The sequence below is a fragment of the Microchirus variegatus genome (genome assembly GCF_963457635.1).
Source record: "Microchirus variegatus genome assembly, chromosome: 22".
NCBI classification, from domain to species: Eukaryota; Metazoa; Chordata; class Actinopteri; order Pleuronectiformes; family Soleidae; genus Microchirus; species Microchirus variegatus.
In genome coordinates this window covers 4,112,270-4,136,753 of record NC_139823.1, presented here as the reverse complement: position 1 = coordinate 4,136,753, position 24,484 = coordinate 4,112,270, and the positions used below count along the sequence as shown (strand labels likewise).

Sequence of the window (24,484 nt, the reverse complement as noted above, 5' to 3'; positions counted from 1 at the left end):
ACTATAAAGGTATTACTAAGGGTAAGGCTCAAGTATTGAGCAGACTGTTCTTTAATAAGAATGTCAAAAAACAAACAAAAAAAAACCCTGCGGTAGATTCACTTTAAATACTTGTGTGTTTCCAATTCATCTGCTTTTAAATCGTCATCAGAGAAGAACTAATAATATCATAGTGTGCTCTATGACTGTACATTAAGGTTGGCCTGAAAATGAAAATAGTTCTTGAATATAAGTACACTGCAGTTCTGCTTCCACCACAGCAGCTGTTGGGTGACTTGTTGGTTTTCACAGAGCACTATAGGGCCCTAGGGCCTCCGGCTCCACACTGACCGATCACCAGCAGGGAGCGCTATGCACTTACTAGCCTCCACATATTGATTTTTGTACAGCTGCACTAAAGATGTGTCCTAAAAGTGTGTACATCATATGTACATTTACAAAGCAGCATATTAGCCTATTAGCAACTCATCAATGCCGAAACAGCCAGTGTAATTTATGACAATAGTTTGCATCTAATATTCCTGTTGATCCAAGTAAACGTTTGAATGTTTGGCTGAAATTGAGTACTGTATAGTTATTGTGTTTAATATTACACTGTGATACTGCTTTGACTACTACTCCCATTGGGCCTGGTGCCACAAGGGGGCACAAGCGCTTAGACTGACAGCCATTCATAAATATAACCAATATGTGCATTACTACATGTAGTGGTCTAGGTGGATGGATGGATGGATGGATAGATAGATAGATAGATAGATAGATAGATAGATAGATAGATAGATAGATAGATAGATAGATAGATAGATAGATAGATAGATAGATAGATAGATAGATAGATAGATAGATAGATAGATAGATAGATAGATAGATAGATAGATAGATAGATAGATAGATAGATAGATAGATAGATAGATAGATAGATAGATAGATAGATAGATAGATAGATAGATAGATAGGTTGATTGATTGATTGATTCAAGATTCATTTTCATTCTGCCACATCTGAGCATGTAGATCAGGGGTGACTCATTTTCACTGAGGGCCACATCAGCATAATGGTTACCCTCAAAGGGCCAGATGTAACTGTAACATACAGAATAAATTTAATGATGGGTAAACGTAATGATGTAACCCGGTCCGCGATGGTGTTTCTTGACTAACAAACAGTTTTAAAAGTCTGTATCTGGTCGGGGCAGACCTGCTCGCTCACCTTCAGCATGCACTGCTTCAAAAACGCACCCTTAGAAAAAGACTTTGAAGCACGGGCCATTTCTGTAGCCACAATAAAGCTAGCTTTCACTACCACATTGTTTTCAGTTGTGGCTTTTGTGAACACATTCTGCTGCGATCGCAGTCTTAATCTCAGTTTCACTTGTCGCGTGATACATATACAATGATGCACTGCGATCCAGTGGCGGGATGCCGTCACTTTGCGGGCACCGCAATTGCCATGCATTATGGGAAATGTAGTTTATGGTCAACGCACAAACAGAATTTTAAGACCAATTAATCACTTGCGGGGGCCGCATAAAATGACGTGGCGGGCCACATCTGGCCCCCGGGCCTTGAGTTTGACACATGTGATGTAGATGAACAAAATGTGGTTCTGTGAAGACTCCATGGTGCAGTACACAATAACATAAATGACAACATAATTCGGTAATTCAAAAACAGAGATATCAGGCAGGCAGAATTTTAAAAAACAAACAAACAAACAAACAAACAAAAAAACAGACAGTAAGGCAGACAGTGGTAATGACAGACTAGAATTATGAAGATTTATGTTATATGCAACATGAAAATTAACCATAGATATATGAATGAGGTAGCAGCAGCACATGAACATTGAATGATGATAGATAGATAGATAGATAGATAGATAGATAGATAGATAGATAGATAGATAGATAGATAGATAGATAGATAGATAGATAGATAGATAGATAGATAGATAGATAGATAGATAGATAGATTACACTCAAAAGTCAGTCAAAATAGTAAACAGCGTTATTAAATCTATGTTTTATATTAGTTTGTTTATGTTATGTTGATGAAAATGATTGCCCTCTTACAATTCTTCAGTCACAGTCTCCCACAGCAGCAGCAGGTGACTTGTTAGTTTTCACGGGACATTGGGGCCCCAGGGCCTCCAGCTCCACACTGGCTCCAGTGACCAGCAGGGAGCGCTGTGCACCAAACTAAACTCTGAAGACAACCGAGTTAAACTATATTAACTTTTTTTTTTTTTTTATCAATGCTTTTCATATGGCTTGTGTTGCAGCTAGATAATTAGAATATGTACTCAAATATTGTATTTGCATCCACACATATACATATATTTTTAAATGAACGCACACGGATGTCTTATTTTGTAAGTGTGTTGCGTTTCTCGGCTGCTGCGTGGCTCCTCACCAACACGCATGCACCATCACGCAGCCCTGATCTCCAGCCTCATAGGCCGGAGAGGGGGACGATCCCGGCGCCGCAGCTCGGTGGGCAGGGCCTTCATTTCCGTGATGATCGTTAGATTTTAGACTAGAGGAAGCGAGATTTCCCCTCAACTCTGCCGCCGCCGCTGACTCGGACACTGTCGGCCCAGGACCACTCGCCATTTTAATCTGTTATTAAAGGAATAACACACTTATTTTTTTTATTTTTTAAAAATCATTCTTAACAACACGTTTCTTCAGGACGAGACGATATTCATCCACGATGAGCGAAGTGGGGGTGATACAGGTAAATACACAGTTTCTTCATCTTGACGACAATGATTCTGACAGCCAACTTTATTCTGACTTATTATAGACCGATATAGTTCAGGAGGTGCAGTTTTTTATACAATATACCGAAAATACATTTATTACAAAGTGACAACCTGGTTATAGACACATGCTGTAAATGTACACATTACACTGTAGATGATAAGCTTTATATGTGGCTGTAACAGCGTCGCCCTCTGAGCCACATTCACTTCTGTCAGACATGAACTTGTGACGTTTTTCCCCCACAGGAAACAAACTACTGTTATTGACAATTTGATGTGTTTAATACTAATATACTATATCTGTGGAGATGTAAATCATCACACAATTAAAACAGGAAATACACTTGTCTTACTATAGATAACAATCTGAGATGTCAGTGTTATTTTTTGTTTTTGGAATTATATTAATTCATTCATCCTGACAAGGTCAAACAAAAAACCAAAAAAAAAAACCAAGCAAAACAACTCGTTTATTTCCCCTCCTCCAAGCATGTGACAATATGTCTAACACACACAACTAATGCATTGTGAATCATTTCATTAAAGGGTGACCTATTTTTTTTTTCCACCATTCTATCTAAATATCTATCTATTAATATTGTGTGATCTTACATCTCTGCGTTCAGCTGCCATAAATGGTAAAAGTACATGAGTGGATGAATTGTGATGAAAGATACAACAGACCGGTGAAATCAGGCCTGAGTTAGGTCAGTCAGAGCCCTTCTCTTTAACAGAGAGGAAATGTAAATGAACAACCCACACTTAACACAAACACACTTGGTGTCACCCTTCTATCGCCTGGTGAGCTGTTACATCTGTCTTCTTTTTCATAACAAGCGTGTTTTTGTCTTATCGAGCTGAAAACAAGTTCTCCTTTCACAGTCATATGGGAAATCAAGTGATTTTCTGGGCTCGTTTCCTTGTTTTGGTGCCAGTTCACAACTGATGACAAAGACGATAGTGGTGCTTATAACCTGGCCTCAGACACACACACACCCACACTTATGCAATCTGTGTGGCATAAAACACAGAACAATAGCAAGGGTAAGTTATTTTGGCTGTCGTGACATAAATACAACGCTGTGGCGGTGAAAGTGAGTGACTGAACTTCCCCTGGTGATCATTTTTAGACATGTGACTTGTTTTTTTAATGGACTTGTATGACTTGTCTGATGAGAGCATAAGGTGTGACCACACTGACAATAGGAGCGGTTTTGCCGTTTTTGAAAACACAGATGACATCAGACATGCTTTAAGATATCCACATAGACCTTTTGGGGGCACTTCCTCATTCCTACAGAGGCCATAATGTCTGGCTGTGTGCTCACCTCTCTGGTGCTGCGTGTGATTTATAGTAGGCAGCCTTGGTAACGCATAATCCTTCAGTGGTCACGCTGCTGATGCAACACAGAGGCAAAGAGGGTTAGTGGGTTCTTATTTTCCAGTGCCACGGTTGACGTAAAGAAACACAAACTGTGTCAACAAGGGCTTAAGATATTGTGTTTATTGTTGCTTCTTTGCCATTATTATTAGTAAAAGTTCACCACACCTTAAAATCGTTTATACAATATAGAGTTTCACATTGTCTTTGTTCTTTGTTTGTACATTTTCCCCTTAGTTCTTCATTGGCTTCCCACATGTCATGTCTACTATGACCATATGACAAGAACATACACCCAAATATGAGGAACAAGCAAGTCACATGCTCGCTCACATTTCCTTCTGAGTTTGTGCAACACCCCAGCGCCTTGGTGAAACAGTTTCCTTCTGTAAATAAGTAAAAGACCCAAGAAGAAGCAGAGCAGCACAGTTTATCTTAACACATTGTTGTTTAAAAAAGGCAGATAGCATTCGTCGTGTGAGGCAAAATCGACAGGAAATGACATTATAATGTTCTCATTTGTTAGTTTGCTATGTCCAACATTTTGTAATGCAGACAGCCCTTAGACCAGTGGTGTCAAACGTACGGCCCACGGGCCAGGACAGGCCCTCCAGAGGGTCCAATCTGGCCCCCAGGAAAAAATTTGTTAAAATTTCAATGACTTGTGCCTTTGTAGATTCATTGTGATATGTAAGTTGTAATGCAGTGTGATAATGGTAAACTTAAGTATAATATTCAGAACCAAAATTGGAAAAACATGTTGTTTATATGGGTTATCTATTCTGGTTCGGCCCCCTTGAGATCAAATTGTGTAGTATGTGCCCCCTGAACTAAAATAAGTTTGACACCCCTGCCATAGACTATAGTTTAAAAAAGGGTCCTTACACCACTCTTAGGCCTGAATAAGAAAACAAGGTTTGTAATTTTACCCAGCAACAGATCTTGTGTCATGTATAAGATAACTTTCTATGAATTTATTTGACATTAAAATAACCTTATTTGTACGTATATATTACTATGATATCTCAAAATTAAATAATACATACTCTCAACATTGCATGACAGTACTTCTTTTAACCATTTGTTAAAAATAAAAATAAAATAAAAATTGTGCATAACAGATTGCAGAAAAATATATAAATGTTTTTTAAAATTAGGGTCACTTTATTACAGCTGGGCAATGTGGTCAACAAACCTGTTATAGGAAAACATTTTTAATAAGTCAATGTGGGTTATTACGGAGATAAATAAAGTGAAAGTTGAAGAAAACATTTAAGTGTAGTTTTAAACTCTATGTGCAAAACAACAAAACAAAACAAAGCTTGAATAGAAAACAGTTCACAAATCTGAGGTGACACTTGAAGCTAATATACTATGTGTTATATCCCAAAGCATGTTTGCACAATGAATGAACATATGTTATATTGTGTTTGAAGTAAAAAGTATTGTGATAATTATTTGTGTTTTTATTGTCCAGCCTTATTACTTTTAAGCAATTAAGTTTTTTTTTTATTAGGGATTAGAATTCCAAGCAAAACATCATATTTGAATATTCAGTAGGATTATTCATTGAATATTCAAATATCCAACATGCACACACACTGAATTACGTGAGAATGTGACACTTTATTACAAACAAGACATTAGAGTATGCACAAATACAAGTTTCAAGTTAGCCATTACACACAGTTTACACACAGTGTGACACTTTTCAGGTCCAGCTGCGTGTGCTTATGAGGGAGGGAAAATATGTCAAATATGTTTCTACATCAGATTTGATATTATCAGAGGGGAACATCTCCACTCCAAAGAAACAAAGTCGTGTGCATGAGTGCAAGAGTGATGTAGGGTTCACAGTGCTTGAGCTTATGTTGAACTAAGAGGAGGAGCTTCAAAATGCATTCAAGAAACCTTGCAAATGCCATCACTTCTGCAAACACACATGCAGTCCACTAACCATAATAGATGCTAATAGATGCACCACAAATTATGCTGTCATTGGAGTTGACATCATTTTTTTCCAATTTTGTATCTTTTTAATATACTTTCAATCAATCAACATCTAATATTTATGCCCATCCCTATTCTTTACACAAGTTGGAATGAGGGACATATTCACACCTCAGTGGAATCAGATGGGTAAGGATCTCCACTTGCAAAAAGGTATCAAGTGAAGACACATGTCTCCTGCTGGTGTGAGGTGGCAAGATGGGAAACAGAGAAGTATATCTATTATTCATGCTGCTTCTCCTCTTTGACATTAGTGCCAGTGCTGCTGTCAGTGAACAGATACTGAGGGACAGGGTGTGGCAGGTGCAGCAGCCACACTTCACAGCAGGGACGCTCTTCCTTGCTCCAGTGCAGCTCACACTCTCACTGCGAGGCAGCATGGCTACTGCTCACGAGTCCCCGAACTGATCCGAGCTTCTCTTTTCAGGACATGGAACTGATCGACATATTATGGAAGCAGGACATTGATCTCGGAGCCAGGCGCGAGGTGTTCGACTACAACCACCGTCAGAAGGAGCATGAGCTGCAGAGGCAGCGGGAGCAGGAGGAAGAGAAGAGGCTGCATCTGCTCCGGGAGCAGGAGAAGGCCCTGCTTGCACAGCTACAGCTCGATGAGGAGACGGGAGAGTACATACCCCGCACGGCGCCCAGTGCCCCTCTGCCTTTGGAGGTTTCACAGGTACACACATTCATCACTTTATTGCGCAAAGGATGGACTGCTTCCACCTCGTTTGATAGGCTGTAGCTATGTTGTAGCTAGGAAACCGTGTCATCCGGTATAATTAGAGAAACACTCAGGGATTTGTAGTTTTGCATCAGCGTACTATTGCCCTAGAAACTATTCCAGAGACCTGAGCTCTGTAAAAATAGTCAGTCGGGGCTAAAGATAATAAAATGCATCCTTAATCTCTGTTACAGAATGTCAGCTTCACACAGGGGAGCGGTGGCCATGCCATGTCATTTGATGAATGTTTACAGCTACTGGCTGAGACGTTTCCTGTAGAGGAAACTGAGGTAAGACAAAGTTATTGCCACACATGTCGAGCTTTTAACACACTTTTGAGTTGCAGCTGTCATAACTCATGTCTTTGTCCCACAGAATATGTCAGCTTGCCTGGCCACAACTGCTATTTCTGTGCCCAGCAGCAGCAGCAACAACATAATGATGTCCCCTGAGCAGCAGCCTCTGCCGACACCTACGCTCTCCCCAGGTCCAATGCCACCACCACCACAGAGGGTGGCCCCTGATTTGGAGCAGGCCTGGATGGAGCTTTTGTCCCTCCCTGAGCTACAGGTATAACACACAGATTCTTTTGCTTCAGTGATAGTGGTGGTTGGTGTTGCTGGAACAAATACCCAAAGAATGCAGGAGCCTAGCAGTAGAGGACAATCCTTTTTTTGTTTGACCCATGAGAACGGGGTCTCAAATATGCAGAGCTCATACCATGATAAGGTTTCATTAGAGGTGGGTGTTGCAGTGCGTAGGGTTTGTAGCATCCAGCTTCATCAAGCTATTTCATTTTTCATTTTGACAGGATTAAACCTGTTTACTGGCAATAAAGTGGAGATATATATTTGTATATTTTCTTTCTCTGAAGCAGCCGTGTCCATTTTGTTTCAAGGCAGCTCGTATTTGCATGAGCAGGCTGGTGGAACCATTTGCTGCCTTTGACCTCACACTATTTTGGAGAGAGAAAAATAACTATATAACTCACCGTCAAGTGCATTAGTTCATCTGCAAAGCTGCTGATAAGACTCACTTTTTGGCTTTAAGAGGCTGCTTTGTGTAGATAAGGTAGTAACTTCTAGAAAGTGATTTCTAAGCTGTCTCGTCAACTAGGTGTAATGTCAGCGAAATACCAGCAGGAACAAATGCATGGCTTTATAACTGATGCTTTACTGTGTGAGGTAACATTTCAAGCTTGTTTGAAATGGAGTAAAGCAAACTGCTTTCAACACGAGTCAAAGATAAGAATATTTGATTCTGCATTACATTAATGGCGCTTCTGAAGTGTGGTATGTGGATTTATCGGCTTTTAAAAGCCTGTTTCAGAAGATGTTTAGTTTAAGTTAAGTGAATGCATTCTATACATGTATACACAGCAACATATGCAGTGCATTAAACCTTAAATCATTGCATCCCACACTGCACAGATCAAAGTGGGAACTTGTAATGTATTATGTTTAATGCATTTAGTTGACTTAATGTTGATAATGTTTCTGTCTTGTTTTTCCTATAGCAATGCCTGAACATGCAAATGGAGGACACACTGGAGACCACCAACTATTCTCTTCCAAAAAGCCCCGAAGTACAGAATCCAAACTTCACTTTTTACCCCATGGCCAATCTCACAAACGGGGAAACAAACAGTTCAGTTGTTTGCCCTGCAGAGTTTATCAGTACATATGATGGCTCTGTTCCCAGTATGGCTCCAACAGACAATCTCGGCCAAATGGAGGGAAAGGCTCCCCAGTTAAATACTAACTATGGTGCAGAAAGTTTCTGTGACATATTCTACCCCACTGTCAGTCTGGAAGAGGGCAGTGGTCAGCATGGCCTTGAGGAAAATGAAAGCCCAACCACGTCTGATGTCGCAAACAAGCCTTCCTTTACACCCATGGACCTTTACAGCCTCTCACCCGGAGACACATTTGACAGCGACAAACAAAACATAACAGCTGAGATGCCAGACTCGGATTCAGGAATCTCCTCGAACACAAGCCCGCATGCTAGTTCGCCTGCAAAATCGACATATGGAGACCAGTCCTATGGCTACAGTGATTCCGACATGGAAGAGATGGACCTCAACCCTGGAAGCGCCGAGTCCGACTACTCGGAGATGTTCTCATTAAATTTTCAACCAGATCTTCGTACGGCAGTTTCTATATTCACACCGACGGGGCACCCACACCAGCAACATGAGAGGAAACTCCAACAACACGACATGGACATGGCAGAGGAAAGCGGCCACAACAGTGCTCCCTTCACCAAGGACAAGCTGAAGAAACAATTGGATGTGCGTCTCCCCAGAGACGAGCAGAGGGCTAAGGCCCTCAAAATCCCCGTGAGCGTCGATATGATAATCAATCTGCCCGTTGATGATTTCAATGAGATGATGTCAAAGCACCAACTGAACGACGCCCAGCTGGCTCTGGTACGAGACATACGCCGCCGCGGCAAGAACAAAGTCGCTGCACAAAACTGCCGCAAACGCAAGATGGAGAACATAATAGGTCTGGAGGGTGAGCTGGACTCACTGAAGGAGGAGAAGGAGCGTCTGCTCAGCGAGAAGAGCCAGAACATCACTAATCTGAAAGAAATGAAGCAGCAACTCAACAGCTTGTACCTGGAGGTCTTCAGCATGTTGAGAGACGAGAAGGGGAATTCCTACTCTCCGTCCAACTTTTCCCTCCAGCAGTCGACTGACGGCAGCATCTTCCTCGTCCCCCGTATTAAAAAGACATTCATCAAGAGCAAAGACAACCACTTATCATAACACGGTACTGCATTAACATAGTAATACTATGCAATAACCTTGTAGTCACTCAGCTTTAAAGCATTTATAGCACAGCAGAACTATTGTAGTTTTCGTTTACTTCTCTTGAATGTAATTAGTTTTGATATTTTACTTTTGTACTCACAGATCCTTTAACCAATATTGTTTGTAAATATAAACATTACTTGCATTTGAGATTGATGAAATTGTTACGTGGTATGTGTGCTTGTATATATTGTACATATTATATTTCTGTATGCCAATGATTGTTTCAATTTCTGCTTATATAACTTTCACTTTATGATTTTCTGCCCAGTTTTTTTTAAAATTTCCATGCTTTTCAATAAACTATTCTATAGCTAAATGGCCTCCAGTCTTCTGAGGAGAGAACATTGTGTGAGGGAACTGTGACCACAGCTGGAAACAGATGGATGCCAGATGGACATATACAATCTATAGTGTGGAATGATTGCATAACTCACCACATGTTTGTGTTCTGGCGTGAAGGGTTTAAGGAAGCAAAACTGGAATTTTGGACGTTAACAAAGTATTATAGGTTTAAAATAGTTTTTCCATTTTGCTTGCAATTTACGTACAGTAACTTTAATCTTTTAAGACTGTGAAACTGCCATTGCTAAAGAAATCACACCCACTGCTGTCATTACACAACAAAGAGACCGGTTGTTGAGCTAAAGTGGAGTGAGCGCAGTGCGAACCATGCATGACAACTTCACAATGGCCCAGTGGCTTAGCATAGTCAAAGGTAAAAGCCTTTTGCAATCACTATGTGCCCCACATGCACTTTCACACACAAAACGCCACCCTTTGATCACAGAGCTCGTGTTTTTCAGAGGGTGTGTCGAACTAATCTGGCGAGCAGGCCAACAACTCAATAAATGTCTGACATTGATAACAGCTGTACCTTCATACAATGAGAGCAAACATTTGTGGCACGCGATGTGGTTTTCAAATGCTTTCTGGAAAACAAATAGTCGCATCGAGGAAAACGTCTTTATTAAGAACACATCACATTTTACATTTACACACAGCTTACATTTAAACCATCACAGTTTAATTGACACTAGTGGGAGTTCTAAAAGCACATATTTATATTATGTAATCGAGTCATTCTACATTCCTCAGTAGAAAAGTGACACCGCATCCGTTTGGAAAACAGTACGATTTGTTTTCCGTTTAAGAGTTAACCGACCGGTCTTGATAGAAATCCTTTCAAATACATAATGATTAGGAATGTAAGAGAAAGAAGAAAGAGTGACGCAGATGTTCTTAATCTTAAATTATATCAGTAACATTTTTAATAAAAAAATATGTAAAATTATTAGATGATTTTTATTACTCCTTCCACAAATGCTCACATTTTACTTGTAGTTTAAGATCTGTAGGTTCTAAATGAAAAAATATTAAAGAAAACATACGCCTCGACTTTTTACCTTAAACTCTCAGGAGTCAGACTAAAAATGCAAGAGTAAAAACATCCAAGATAACACTTTGTGGAGTCATTTACTAGTAATAAACAAGATATGCCATGTGCATATCTGCTACCTACAAGAAACATATATTGATATCTTATTAGTCTTTTTTTTTTTTGATTATTTTTATTAAACAACCCATACTGACGAGTAATACCTAACGTTATTGATATTTTGAGTTTAAATAAGGAGTATCCCTTTGTTCCAGGTTATAAAATCAGCAACTATGCTGCCTCTGAACATGATAAGCTTTTGGATCGTTAATCCATGGTTATTGATTCTTAAAACATAAAACATTTCTTGTCATCTTATGTGTGAGGATATCAATATTGCATTTTCTTTCTTTTTTTTTGCCTTTTAAAAGCCAAACATATATATCAATATCATTTACTAAAATACCTGTCAGATGAAGCTTTTAAGTTTCTCCTTGCGAAATAATGTAATAGTGTTAATAAGTAATGATATTTCCCAAGAGCAATTAATCATGATAAACTTTATCAGAATTGGCTCCAAATAAAATGATAAGAAAACACTTTGTTTTGCCTTCAAGGTTCACCAAGCAGTATGGCGAAGGTAACAGGCCAATACTGGGCAAACTGGAACAACACTGTATGCCTTCCTGCTCAGATTACCTAAAAAGACCCTACAACACATGTACTGTTACAAAATGAGAAGCCTTGGATAATATTTTGAAAAAGTCTTACCCATCCAGAACCTTCCTTGTTATCAGGTCTTTACAGATTTTCAGCAAGAAGAGAATGCCTCATTCCACATCTGTAAATCAAGCAAAGTGGTTACTTTTACCTGCTCCATCTTCTTTGGTCAGCTTTTGAGAAATACTCACTCCCTTTTCTTGTAAATGTCTGAAATCTAGCTTTCGCAGGTAAAACTGAAGTATCTCTGACTCAACGGGATCTCCAAAGTGTCCAGGAACTAGTCTTTCTTCGCTAGCACCAGCTGCTGGAGGGTTTAGCTAGCCTTGAAAGAGAGATAGATGCTCACTACCAGGCACGACACTGCAAGCTTCCTCCATGGGCGTTGTGCTCGATGCTGCCTTCTTTCTCTCTCAAAATGCTGACTGGTCCACTGTGCTGGGGCTGAAGACGTCCTGTCTGACAGTCATCTGCAATCTTCCACACTAGCGATGCTGAGGGCCAAACTGCAGGTGCTTGTAGCCGTTACACTCCTACTTGCTCAAAACTTGCATATGTGGTGCATGGGCTCTGCCTGGCCTTGGACTACACAAACTCCCCTGTCACTGACCCTCATGCAAGTAAAGGCATACATACCAGAATATACATACACACTATATTCACCCTTGAAAGTCTTTGTGAACTGTACCCAAATAAAATAAATTCTGTACAGACTGATTTGCTAAACTTCAGTCACAAAGATCAGGGAAAAATAAATATTAACAACTCATTTAGTCTTTTTCTGAACCAATGATGCACTCAACCTCATGTTACTTCACTATACAACTTTATTCAGTCTTTTTCTACGAATCAAAATACTTGAAGAATTCAGTTTGCTGGGAACAAAAGGAGTGACGGATTCCCTCATTTCTAACCCAGACTTCTTATATCAGTTAACACGGTTACTACGAATGATTTACATAATTTGCTTCACATACAAAAATAAAAAAAGAACACTTGACACTTGCAATTGAGCAATGTTTCATTTAAGAAAGGATGTGTTTTATCCAAGGGCCTAAAACAACTATGGAATTTGACAGAAACCATGTTGAAAGACAATATTTATTACCAGGAGGACACTAACCAGTGTAAAAAAGGAAAGTTATTAAGGACTGCCTTCTGATAAAAAAAGATAACTATTTACCCCTCACATCATAGGAACAATACACATAATTCAGACGCACAAAAGGAAAATGTCTGTGTGGGGAAACATCTATCACAATAAAGGAAGTGTATCATCTGCACTCATGTCTTGTGTATACAGTCCTTTTTGCTGCAGTAATGTCTGACTCCTGTGTTCCTCTAATGCTTTCAGAAGACTGTCTCAAAGTAACCTGCAGCTTTCCTGACAATTCCTTTGCTCACCTCCTCGACTCTCCTGCTAAGAACTGAAGCCTGTTGAATGGATACAGGATAGAACAAATAGTTATTCTGCACTTTCATTAGCTCACTCTGTACTGTGCTACGAAGGTGATGTGGAAACGAAGGCTACTTACCAAAACATGAAATAATTAATAACGCCTCGAGCCGTAGCCACCTCCACCACCACCACCCGAGCCGTAACCACCTGCCGTTTAAGAAGTGGTCACCACAAAATAGTTGAAGTTACTGGATTTGTCATTTTGAGGAAAGACTGTGCCACAACTCACCACTATAGGGTCCACCTGAGTTTCTGCCACCAAAGTTGCTTCCCTTCATGGGGCCATAGCTGGACTGCTGTCCACTATAATTTCCAAAGTCATTGTAATTTCCACCACCTCCATAACCTGAAGATTCAAAGGTCAATTTGTATTTTAAAAAATCACATTGTTAAACTTAGCAGTCAATATAACATAAATCAATCCAGAATTCTAAAGTCAATTTCATATTTACCTCCACCATTGCCTCCATAACCTCCATCACAGCTGCCACCAAATCCCCCTCCTTGGTTGCCATAACCACTACCTCCACCACCACCACCTCCTCCGTAGCCCCCTCGACCTCCTCCATAACTTGGACCTCCCCCATAATTTCCTCCTGGACCTATAATGGTGAAATGACGCACAACATAATATTAAATATTACAGTGCCAACTAGTGAGTGGTTTGAACAGAACACTGTTAAACAATTTCAAAAGAAAAGACAAACACATTTTGAGTAAACAAAGACAACTGCAGGAGTAATACTTTACGTATTTTACACATCTAAAAGAGTTCACATCAGCTTACCATTGTCAAAATCATCACCATAACCACCTCTTCCTCCACTATAACCACCTAAAAACAAGGAGGGTAAGATGTTATATACAAATGTATATAACTGTTATGCCAGTAGTGACTTGTTTGTTTGTTACTTGAAACCTCTTCACAAATTAGCTCATGTTTGTTTGTAAATATGCATGTCTAACAACTGTCTATGAGGCACATATAAGTCCGATAACTTAAGCCTCTGCTGTCAAGTAAAATACAACTCTAAATTAGCATTGTTTTGAACTTCTACTGCCTGAACACAAAACATCTTAATCCAAGTTTAAGTGCAGTAAAAACCCTGACACTTAAATGTTCCAGCAGGTGTGACAAAGAGAACAGACCTGTAGCCTGGCCAGGTGAAGCTGAGCGACTGGTTTGACTAGATGATCATGAGCAAGCAAATTTATTTGCTTCAGTTTGCATTTTATTATGTTGATTCAAAGTGAATGGGAGACAGTGGCCCCATTCTGGTATAATTAACATCCCTCCTAAAGAGTTCTGCTGACAAGTGGACAGCTCTAAATTTGCCTCTTCATATATGGCATAACATTTACATCTTGAATGCATATTCTGTGAATCCTTCCTCTGTATTCAAATACACAAGTACATAATTTCTGTTCATAAAGACCAAATTACCTTATTAGATAAATGATAACAGCCACATTTCCAAGCCAGGAACTTCCCCTGAAACTAACCAGAAACTAAGTGCGTTTCAACCAGAGGGAGCAGGATCTAAATTAAGTTCTGAGTAATATCTTCTGAAAGTCCAGGAACCCAATGGGTGAAATTTGTTCAACAAATCTAGTCATGATCCAGCTTTTTATTATCTACCACCCCCCACTCCAACAACTAACTAATTAATTGTTTTATCGTAAAGGCCCTAAATTGAGACTTTTAACATACAACTAATGAATGACATGAAGCAAATCTGTGGTTAACAACCGTGACATCATTATTGAATAGTCTTCCGCATTACCACAGCTCGGTGTGGGTATGGTTCATAATATTATGCTAAATGTGCATTCCACCAAGCAACACAGTGTGGCCCATGTTGTTTTTGTGTATATAGTTCTTAGATCATGAGCCACCTGTGTCCAAAGCCACTGCCCGTCTGAGTAATCAGATCGTGAATGCATCCTAAATCAGTTTTAGTTGTGTTCACACCAGCACTAGCTGCCCACTTGACATTGGATCTCTCAGAATGGACGTTAATACAAGGTCTTAACTGGTTCTTTAAAAAGGATCATTATCAAATTTACCTGCAATAAAGTAATTAAGCCCTTTAAAAATAAAAAATAAAAAATCAAGACAGACAATACTACTTACCCCGGCCAAAGTTGCCACCACTTCCAAAATTAGCACCCCTGCTCATGAAGTTTCCAGAGCTTCCATTCCTGCCTGATATTAAAAGAGTACCAATTTTAGAGATTTGTAAATCCACAAACAATTATCAGGTGTGTAATAGATATCCAAAAACATTTGATATGAGCTCACCCCTGTTATTATTTATGGAAACCATTTCCTGTTTTGAGAGCGCTTTTCTGACCTCACAATTGTGACTGTTGATTGAGTGGTACTTCTGGGCTGTAAGCAAAAAGTGAAAAATAAAGAAATGCACTTCCATATCATCCCATATAATTGCTTGATTGTGAACTCCACATACCGACAATTTTGTCTACAGTGTCATGATCTTCGAAAGTGACAAAGCAAAATCCTCTCTTCTTCCCAGTTGAGCGTTCCTCCATGATGTCAATGCAATCGATCTTTCCATATTTCTCAAAATACTCGCGGATGTGGTACTCCTCAGTGTCCTCCTTAATTCCACCAACAAAGATCTTCTTCACTGTCAGGTGGGCACCTGGTTTATTAGAGTCCTGAAAAGGAGTACATCAATGAACACACTGCCAGAGAACCTGTCATCTGATTTGTGTAATTTTTTTTTTACCTCTCTAGAGACGGCCCTCTTGGGTTCAACAACTCTTCCATCTACTTTGTGAGGCCTTGCTTTCATTGCTTCATCAACTTCCTTCACAGAGGAATATGTTACAAACCCAAACCCTCTGGAACGTTTGCTATTAGGGTCTCTCATTACCTGTAAACAAAATGTTACACAATGTTAATGACAGGAGTTTAAGTGGTGTGGAAATGTATAACTTTAGATGATAATGAGGCCACATACCACACAGTCCGTGAGGGCCCCCCATTTTTCAAAATGGGACCGTAAACTCTCCTCTGTGGTTTCAAAGCTCAGACCTCCAATAAACAGCTTTCTGAGCTGCTCAGGCTCCTTGCAGTCATGGTCCTTTAGCAAAAAATAAGAAAATAAATACGTGTTCACTTCTGTGTTAGGATACAACAAATCAGAGGTCACTTCCAAGATGGACTGTGGTCTGGATCCAGACTACATTCCATACAAACCTACAACAAATAGCGTTTCTTGTTCACACAGACATGGGGAGAACATGCAACATCCACACAGAAAAAGGTAGTGGAATCAACCCCAGCAAATTCTTGCTGTGAGGCAACAGTGCTAACCACTAAACCACTGTGCTGAGTAACCTGGATCAGTGTGACTGAGATGCACACAAGGATTTAGGGAGGGACAGAATGATAAATCATTGAAAAGTAACGTCATATAGCATGTTCTGACAGTCAAACAGAGATTATTTTAATATGGACAACACCCTTTATTTCCTAAAATGAAGATGTTACCTTTCAAATGTTTTGACATTTCTGGTATGCATGCCTGCAAATTTGATTTGACATTTGAAATGAGTTAGTTTATGTTCTTGTTTGTAAAGAACTATAGTAAGATAAGACACTGGTGCTCTGTACCTTTGCATGATAGTTTCTTTACCTGGACATTTTTAGGTTTAAAGAGAATACTCTTGGCATATAATAACTGCTAATTTCGGTAGACTGCTGAATAACTAGGCCGCAGCGTTAATCCTGTTGTGGCGTCAGGCCACATTTACGACGTAAAATATAAAACTATTATAAACCAATGCACCAACTTTCATTACCATGGTCCACTGATATACACATATGTTCATCTTATTAAATAACAGCAAAGCACAAAGCTGAGGCTAACACCTCGTAACAAGTTACGACGAAATACGTTAGCCCGAGAGGCCTCGCTAGCTTAAACCTTCGCTAGTTTATGGAAAGCTTTTGCGCCACCTCTGTTCTGTTATCACATTGGAATTACTAATGACACAACTACATTAAGTTTAACAAGTAAATGCCACATAACACGTAACAGAACACACGCGACACAACTCGCCGGTGCTAACACTAGCTATTCAGCTAGCAGCAGTTCCATTAGCTTAGCAGCAACTGAAGCTGACGTGATCAGCGCTGACTCTGGTCCAGCTGCAGAAAAACAACGCATTACGATGTAATACCGTTCGTCGTGTCGCCAATTTTGCACGCACGACACGGGCGTTGATGCATTCCGACACACACACAAGTTCAATTTGTGTCATTTGCGTGCATCTTACCTCCATTTCGCATTTCATTGTCCCCTGGCACAGATATGAGTGGGTCACGTGACGTGGAAGACAGGAGTCGTGGAGGCAGATGGAGAACAGTCCTACTACTGTACGTCTGTCTAAACATTAAGTAGAGTATAATCTAGCTAGCGTATGTGGTCCATCTACATCTATACATATTTCAAAGTAGTGTTATTCCATACATAATTTCCCATTCCATACACAATTTCCCATCCACATAATTTGGGGTTGTGATAGTCTACTTTGCCTGTCTTTGATGTCTAACTCAGTGCCATTTAAAAAAAAAACACACGACATTTTGCGCCATCTCCTGGCCAAAAGATGCATTTGTAGGGGAAAACAATGTAGGTGGAAACATCAGGTCAAGTGTGTAATGTTGGTGACCTTTTCCTTCCTTTTTTTCCCTGAGCATCAGAAGAAACGGGATATTTTTCAAAAGAGAGACATGGCAGTAATCCACTTTAATCTGAGTTAACCCTGTGCGGTTTATTGTCAAGACCATAATCAAATATAAACAGGTATAAGGCTCCAAAGCAGGGCTGTCAAACTCATTTTCACTGAGGGCCACATCAGCATAATGGTTACCCTCAAAGGCCCAGATCTAACTGTCATACAGAATAAATGTAACTAAATATAACCAAATATAATCTAAAATAAAGGTTACTAATCCGTAAACTATTGCAAAATAACTTTCTGTATTTATTACTTATTCAATTTCACTCGTCGCATGATGCATATACAATGATACACTGTGATCTAGTGGCGGTGCTGTCACTTTGCAGTAACACAATCACCATGCATTGTGGGAAATGTAGTTTATGGAAAACACACGCCTAAAAGCAGCATAAACACAGATTTTTAAGACCAATTAATCACTCACGGGCCAAATAAAATGACGTGGCGGGCCACATTTGGCCCCCGGGCCTTGAGTTTGACACATGTGCTCTAAAGCATGAATACATGATGACAGGTGCTGAAATGATGACAGTGAATAAAATTGTGTCTATTACTCGTCAGAGTAATTTCACGAGATCATTTCCTACATGGCTTGATTATCCTACTTTGGGGTCAAAGGGCAAATATTTGCTGTTATACCCCTAATAAGTAATGTGCAATGGAGCCTCAAAGTTCTGATTAAACAATGTATTATATGTTGTTTTATCCACCATGTTAAGTAGCACTCACATCAACTTTCCATTCTTTTATGTTGTGCACATTTAGCAATGATACGTCCTAACTAACATCCTCAGAACCGCTCTGCCATCAGCCACATTTGTGGGAATGTGGCATACATCTGTGTTTTCAGTTGAAGTCAGATCTCCATGACAAGGATGCTTGATTGGATAAGTATGATCTATGAGCATTGCTACTGAGCCTTGTTGAAGCTGACCAGCATCTCCAAATATACGACTGCTTTATGGTTTAGACAGTGTCTGTCATTAACTTTATTGTACAGTGTGTGAGGAAAATGCAGCCCCGATAAAAGGATAATGCTTTTCCTGACAATAATATTGATGTGTATTTACGATCAGACGATAGTTTCACATTCAAGAGCCAAGTTGTTGGTTTTATTTTGCACCTTTTATTCTACTGCAGTGACTGTATTTGGTTACAGATAATAAATAAATTTGCGGGCGAACAGCTCTGGTAAACATCTGAGCAGAAGCTGCAGAAGTGAAGTAAATCATAACCACATGTCAACTTTTTCAGAGCATTTTCTTTTTACTTTGGAGTAACTTCTACTGAATAAAAGATGCATTGGGTTTTTACTTAATAACATATTTACTGGGTTATACTAAGAAAAAATAATACGGAAAGCAGTAATATTACCATTGCCATATTTTCTTTATTATTTTAATAATCTATTTTTGATGTCGTGTCAAGTGTGACCATGTAAAAACCATCTCTCGCTTTGAAAATTGGACCCCGTTGGACCGTTTGAGGACGGTGATGGCACTGCTGACAATTACGAGCTGTATTTTATCTGTACATTTGCAGCCAACACCTGCTCGGCGACTCCACTGTCACACACTTGGCATCTGAAGCTCACGCGAGCCTCTGTTGTTGAAGTACAGCAGATGGTCAGAAATATTGTCCAAATGTCATTTGTTTTTCTTGTTTGTTTTGGATGAAATAATCAGCGGTTACAACCCCTTCAAGGGTTAGAATACATGATATAATAATCGAGCAAAAAAAACTACTTCCCCCAAATCTTTTATCTTTCTTTTCTTTATGTGTGTTTTTTAGAAAGTGTCAGGTCTCTGATGACCATGATACTGTAGCATACTTACATTACAAGTATCCAGGTTCAAACTTATTTAACTTCTAATAAAGGCGCCAGTACTGGTTCTTGATTTATTAATGTATTGTAATTAATTTATCACTATTGAATTGTAAAGTACTTTTTTTCAATTCAAGTTTGAATTTATTGAATTAATATCACTGCATCAAAGATGTTAGCTATAATTTAACCTTTTTTTTTTAATTATTATTAAGTAGCTAGACTAGATTCAGTTTATTTAAGTAGATATTTCCATTTTCTATCTCTACTACATTAAAAATAGAAATGTTGAATTTTTGCTCCATTATTGATGTGACATAATTGCTGATTCTTGACGTGAGACATAAAAACCATGATGAAAATGAAAGGGGGGGGGGTCTACATTTTGAATACAATATGAGTAGGTTTTCAAAAATAAATAGCAATTTAATTTGTAATCTAAAAACCTATTACAATTGCATGAGATCAAGTTTATGATAAAAACACAGAGCATGTATTTTAGTCTTTGGTATTCATCTGGGTCACCAAATCCTTACACTTACATATCCCAAACACACACACACACACACACCACCACAAAGACCCACAATGCCCTGTGTTCTCCGCTGTGCGCCAGATAAATAATCTCATAATTGAGGATGGAGAAGCAGAGCTGAGTGTGTTGAAAGCACACAGTACTCAGTATCAGCCTCTCACAGATGCAGTTTGACGGATGATCTGTGTGCCCCTCCACGCCCCGACCTTAGGACAACATGTTTGTTTGGTTGTTGATCACATCCACCAGTCTTTGTACCTAACTGCCCCCTGACACTAAGATATATTACAGGTCCCACACACTGCTACCTGCCAGGGACATTTCTTTTTTGTGTGTGTGTTTGCGGTGGCTCTCTGCCAGCAGCATTTTAAGAAACTGGTGAAAAGTGCTTTTGTTTCTAAAATGGCGTCAGCTTCTGTTTTATCACTATAGATTTTTTCTTTTAGGTATTTTTCGCATATGCTGGAAGGCCTTCAACTGGAGCAAGAGGACTGGGATTTAAATACAATTAGCAGTTCATTTCCATCAAATGGTGTAAAAAAAAAAAATGAATAAAATTATTAGTGATGATACTCATAAAAAAGTCGTGATTTGTCCGTGATTTATACTACAGCTATACAATCTCGGTCTTAATTGTAATTTTTTCTTTGACAAGTGAGTGATATAACGATCCCCTGAAATAGAGGGGGATGTCATCCTGGTGTGGACTAAAAGGAAGCACTTAGAAGAGCGATTAAATAATTAATACAGGTTTTATACCCATTTTACACCTCCAAATTATGGTGTGCCATATATCTGAGAAAAGGTACTAAAGAGTACCATGTCAGCAAAAATTTAATGTACAGTAAATCTTTGTAAGGGAGGAACCATAGGGCTGCAAATCATGTGTGTGCTGAGGGATGACATGAATATGACCTTTCCCCCCCTCTCATTTTTTTCTGGTGGTGGAGATGGAAACACAGAGTATGGAAACACACATACACACTCACTTATAACATGGTATAGTCTTTTGACCTTTGTATTACTTGAATTTGATTATATCAATATGATTGCTGTTCCTATTTACCTACATGCTCCACCAGCACCAACGGTACACAGGAAATGATCCAACAGTAGGTGGCGCCATATCACAATGCTCCACACAGGGTCAAGGACCATGCATACAAAGACTTTTGAGCAGGACAAGGTTTTCTTTTGTCCTATTTCTCTTAATCCTCTCTGGATTTAAATACCTTTCCATGAAAAAAAAATACTCTAAATATGTACTCTGTATATACACACAGGTCTTACAATGTGGACAAAGCAAATAAGAATCCACCACAAACCTATACAATAGGCCACATTTAGCCTCTTTGTCCCTTTGTTGTCAGTGTCCTCTAGATGGCGCCATGGTCCATGAGAAGAAGAGCCTTTTATCATCATATTAGCTCACCTTGTAAATGTCTAACAATATTCCTCAAAACTAAATCATTATTTTTGTCTCACTGTCTCACTACTTGATTATATGCACTCATTTTAACAGCTCTAATTGTGTTTGTTTTTTATTTGTTTACATAATTAATATCATTATGTTCAAATGCATTTTTATTATTGGCCTATGAGCTGTTACGTCACAACCTGATCAAGAAGATATTTACAGGGGATAATATTGCAGCTGGTTTTATTTGCTCTTAAGTTACACAACTCTCATGTGTTTACTCTGTCTTAAAAAGTGTCACTGGAAATATTATTTATGACTTTAATGTTGCTCACAAACCCCATTCTCCTCTGCTTGTGGTGCCTGGGGTGTTGAGGTTGACCTTGTCCTGAGAAAGCGTAGACTCGGCTCTGTGACTCCATTAGGGAAGCCGGCTTGCCATAACCTAGGGTTTGGGCAGACGGACATACGCAAATGGAAATGTTGAGGAAATGGAGATTCATAGCAGGGGAACCAGAGAGTCAATTTAGTCACCGTCTACTACCTTTTCGCATGCAAGTACAAAGCCAATCTCAGAGGTTGGTGTTGACGAGAATCTCCCTCAGAGGAATATGAGGAAAGAACAATTCCTAGCATCTGTTTCCTGCTCACTCGCATGAAGGAAACTGGGTGTGAGAGACACCACATATAAATAGAATCAGCATTCAATTTACAGGAGCTAAAGATGGTTACTGTGGCCTTGCATTTTCTATCTCCCTGTCACTGGAATGTTGTAAGACTTACAGCGAGAGTTGAAAGAGGACATGGACATGAGAACTCAAAAACATGACGTACATCAACAAAGCAAGAATGATTTATTCTCCTTTCTCAGCCCCAAACTACAGGTCTTGCAGCAGGAGTGCATGGAACATTATTATGATTAAAAAGAGGGCTTCAGAGTTCAATATTATTGTCTTTTGGTTCTGCAAATTAAAATCTGCTATATTTAAAGAGGGAACTCCATGAAAAATATTGTAAATCACTCAGCATCATAGACTTTAATTAACATACAAATATATAGCTGGTCACAAAAAGTGTGTTTATAAGGACTCTGAATTTGCATACATGTAAATACTTTTGATTCCTTTAATAAATATTCACCTCATTAATGTTTTACTGCCTATTAGACGAAACAACAAATGTCTTTCAAGCTGACATTATGAATGCACATGTACTGTTATACTCTTGTATAAGTCTTTTATTATTTGCAGGTCATACCATTTCTTTTCATTCACAGGAGTAATAGCGGTAAATAACTTTTCATGCAGGAATGATTATTTAGGCTCTTCCCCTTAACTCAACATCAACTCAAAATGAAAATGTTGGCACTTTCTTTTGCTTTTTTTTAAACATTGAATTGTTCCCGTCTGATACATGGATGCCGTCACACTGTGTATTGATACTGTCGGACAAAGCGTTTTAAATGATACACAGGTCATAATGGGTTTGGTGGATATTTCTCCGTCTCCTGTATATGGACAAACAATTACAGGTTTTTTTGCTCTATGGGAGTGTGAAAACCTGCAAGTTTTGCAAATCCCCCTTTAAAAATGTGTCTGTGACATCAATTACGAAAAAATAGTCTAAATTCTGTGATGTGAAGCTGGTAACTTCCATCTTGCTTTTAATGTAAAATAGGAGTAGGAGTGATTATAGGGAACAGTCCTCAGTATTGGCCTATTGATGTCCAGAGAAGAGATGCAGATAGTGTAGTGTAATAAAAACCGTTATTTACAGCTCCTCAGCGAAGAGCAACAGAGGAGAGCTGTTTCCCTCTGGCACTAATTGACTGCCTGCAGCAGGAGAAACATAGACTCTCACCTCTTTACTGGTGCACTGCTCTCAGATGTAATAATAACCACTATGCTTTTTCTCAATGCACTTCCAAAGTCATTGTTCTCTGCAGTTATTGTAAAAGGCTGTTCATTTTGATAACGCAGGGATTGTCTAATAAAATGAAGATTTGGGGACAGCGTTTTTTTTGTGCTCCCCTGCATCACGGCTAAAAGAGCTGATATGTGCAGCTTCAATTCAGTTGTTGTGCGGTCCATTGAGTGCTTGTCCCTTCTTCCTGGGTGAGAAATAAAAGGAGGGGGCAGGTGCGGGAGTCGAGGGAAAACCATCTCTCCCTTCCCCTAATTTTTGTGTACAGGCAACAAACGACCACAAAAGTGCTGCTTTCACAGTTTTCTGTGGCCCCGACGTTGAGCTCCCAGCAGAACGAGACAAAGGAATGGTGGGATGATGAAGTCCCGAGCAGCGCGGGGCAGGTGTTTCCTTGGTCTCCGGGGAGCCGAGGAGTACACCTGCCCACTACTAACCCACTGTGATGGATCGATGAAGCAGTAACTGACTCAGCACTTCAAGAGCTCTACCTGGGATTAGAGCACAGAGGATCTGATTCAAACACACTGTCATCCCACAAACAATAACACACATCCATCTTGGCGGGCCGAGTCCTCTTTCCTCCCCTGTGCTTTACTATCACAGAGAATGATTGCACTGTTGATGATGAGAGGAGCAATTTATTGGACGAGAAGCAATGGCTAAATTTCTGTAGACATGATGTCTAATGGCACCACTTGGACACTGTAAACACTATCTGCATCACTATGAAGCAGCTGAATTATGACCTTCGC

General features: G+C 39.4%; 2 protein-coding genes across 3 annotated transcripts; one reads left to right on the top strand and one right to left on the bottom strand.

Annotated features, from left to right (window-relative positions):
- The first annotated feature begins 2,574 nt into the window (after nucleotides 1–2,574).
- Nucleotides 2,575–10,006, top strand: nfe2l2a (nfe2 like bZIP transcription factor 2a). Its single transcript, XM_083908504.1, has 5 exons — nucleotides 2,575–2,735; nucleotides 6,582–6,833; nucleotides 7,073–7,168; nucleotides 7,254–7,448; nucleotides 8,395–10,006. Exons 1-5 carry the CDS (start codon nucleotides 2,712–2,714, stop codon nucleotides 9,649–9,651), a joined length of 1,824 nt encoding a protein of 607 aa, XP_083764630.1. The 5' UTR covers nucleotides 2,575–2,711; the 3' UTR covers nucleotides 9,652–10,006.
- A 774-nt stretch (nucleotides 10,007–10,780) lies between these two features.
- Nucleotides 10,781–17,597, bottom strand: hnrnpa3 (heterogeneous nuclear ribonucleoprotein A3). 2 transcript variants are annotated; one of them, XM_083908664.1, is made up of 11 exons: nucleotides 17,562–17,597; nucleotides 16,241–16,363; nucleotides 16,007–16,153; nucleotides 15,725–15,935; nucleotides 15,556–15,645; nucleotides 15,388–15,459; nucleotides 14,041–14,088; nucleotides 13,706–13,855; nucleotides 13,483–13,599; nucleotides 13,330–13,400; nucleotides 10,781–11,915 (listed from the first exon to the last, which is right to left on the bottom strand). In XM_083908664.1, exons 1-10 carry the CDS (start codon nucleotides 17,577–17,579, stop codon nucleotides 13,345–13,347), a joined length of 1,032 nt encoding a protein of 343 aa, XP_083764790.1. In that variant the 5' UTR covers nucleotides 17,580–17,597; the 3' UTR covers nucleotides 10,781–11,915; nucleotides 13,330–13,344. The 2 variants fall into 2 exon arrangements, with proteins under 2 accessions (XP_083764790.1, XP_083764789.1); XM_083908663.1 differs by lacking the exon at nucleotides 10,781–11,915 and adding an exon at nucleotides 12,610–13,228.
- Between the last annotated feature and the right edge of the window lie 6,887 nt (nucleotides 17,598–24,484).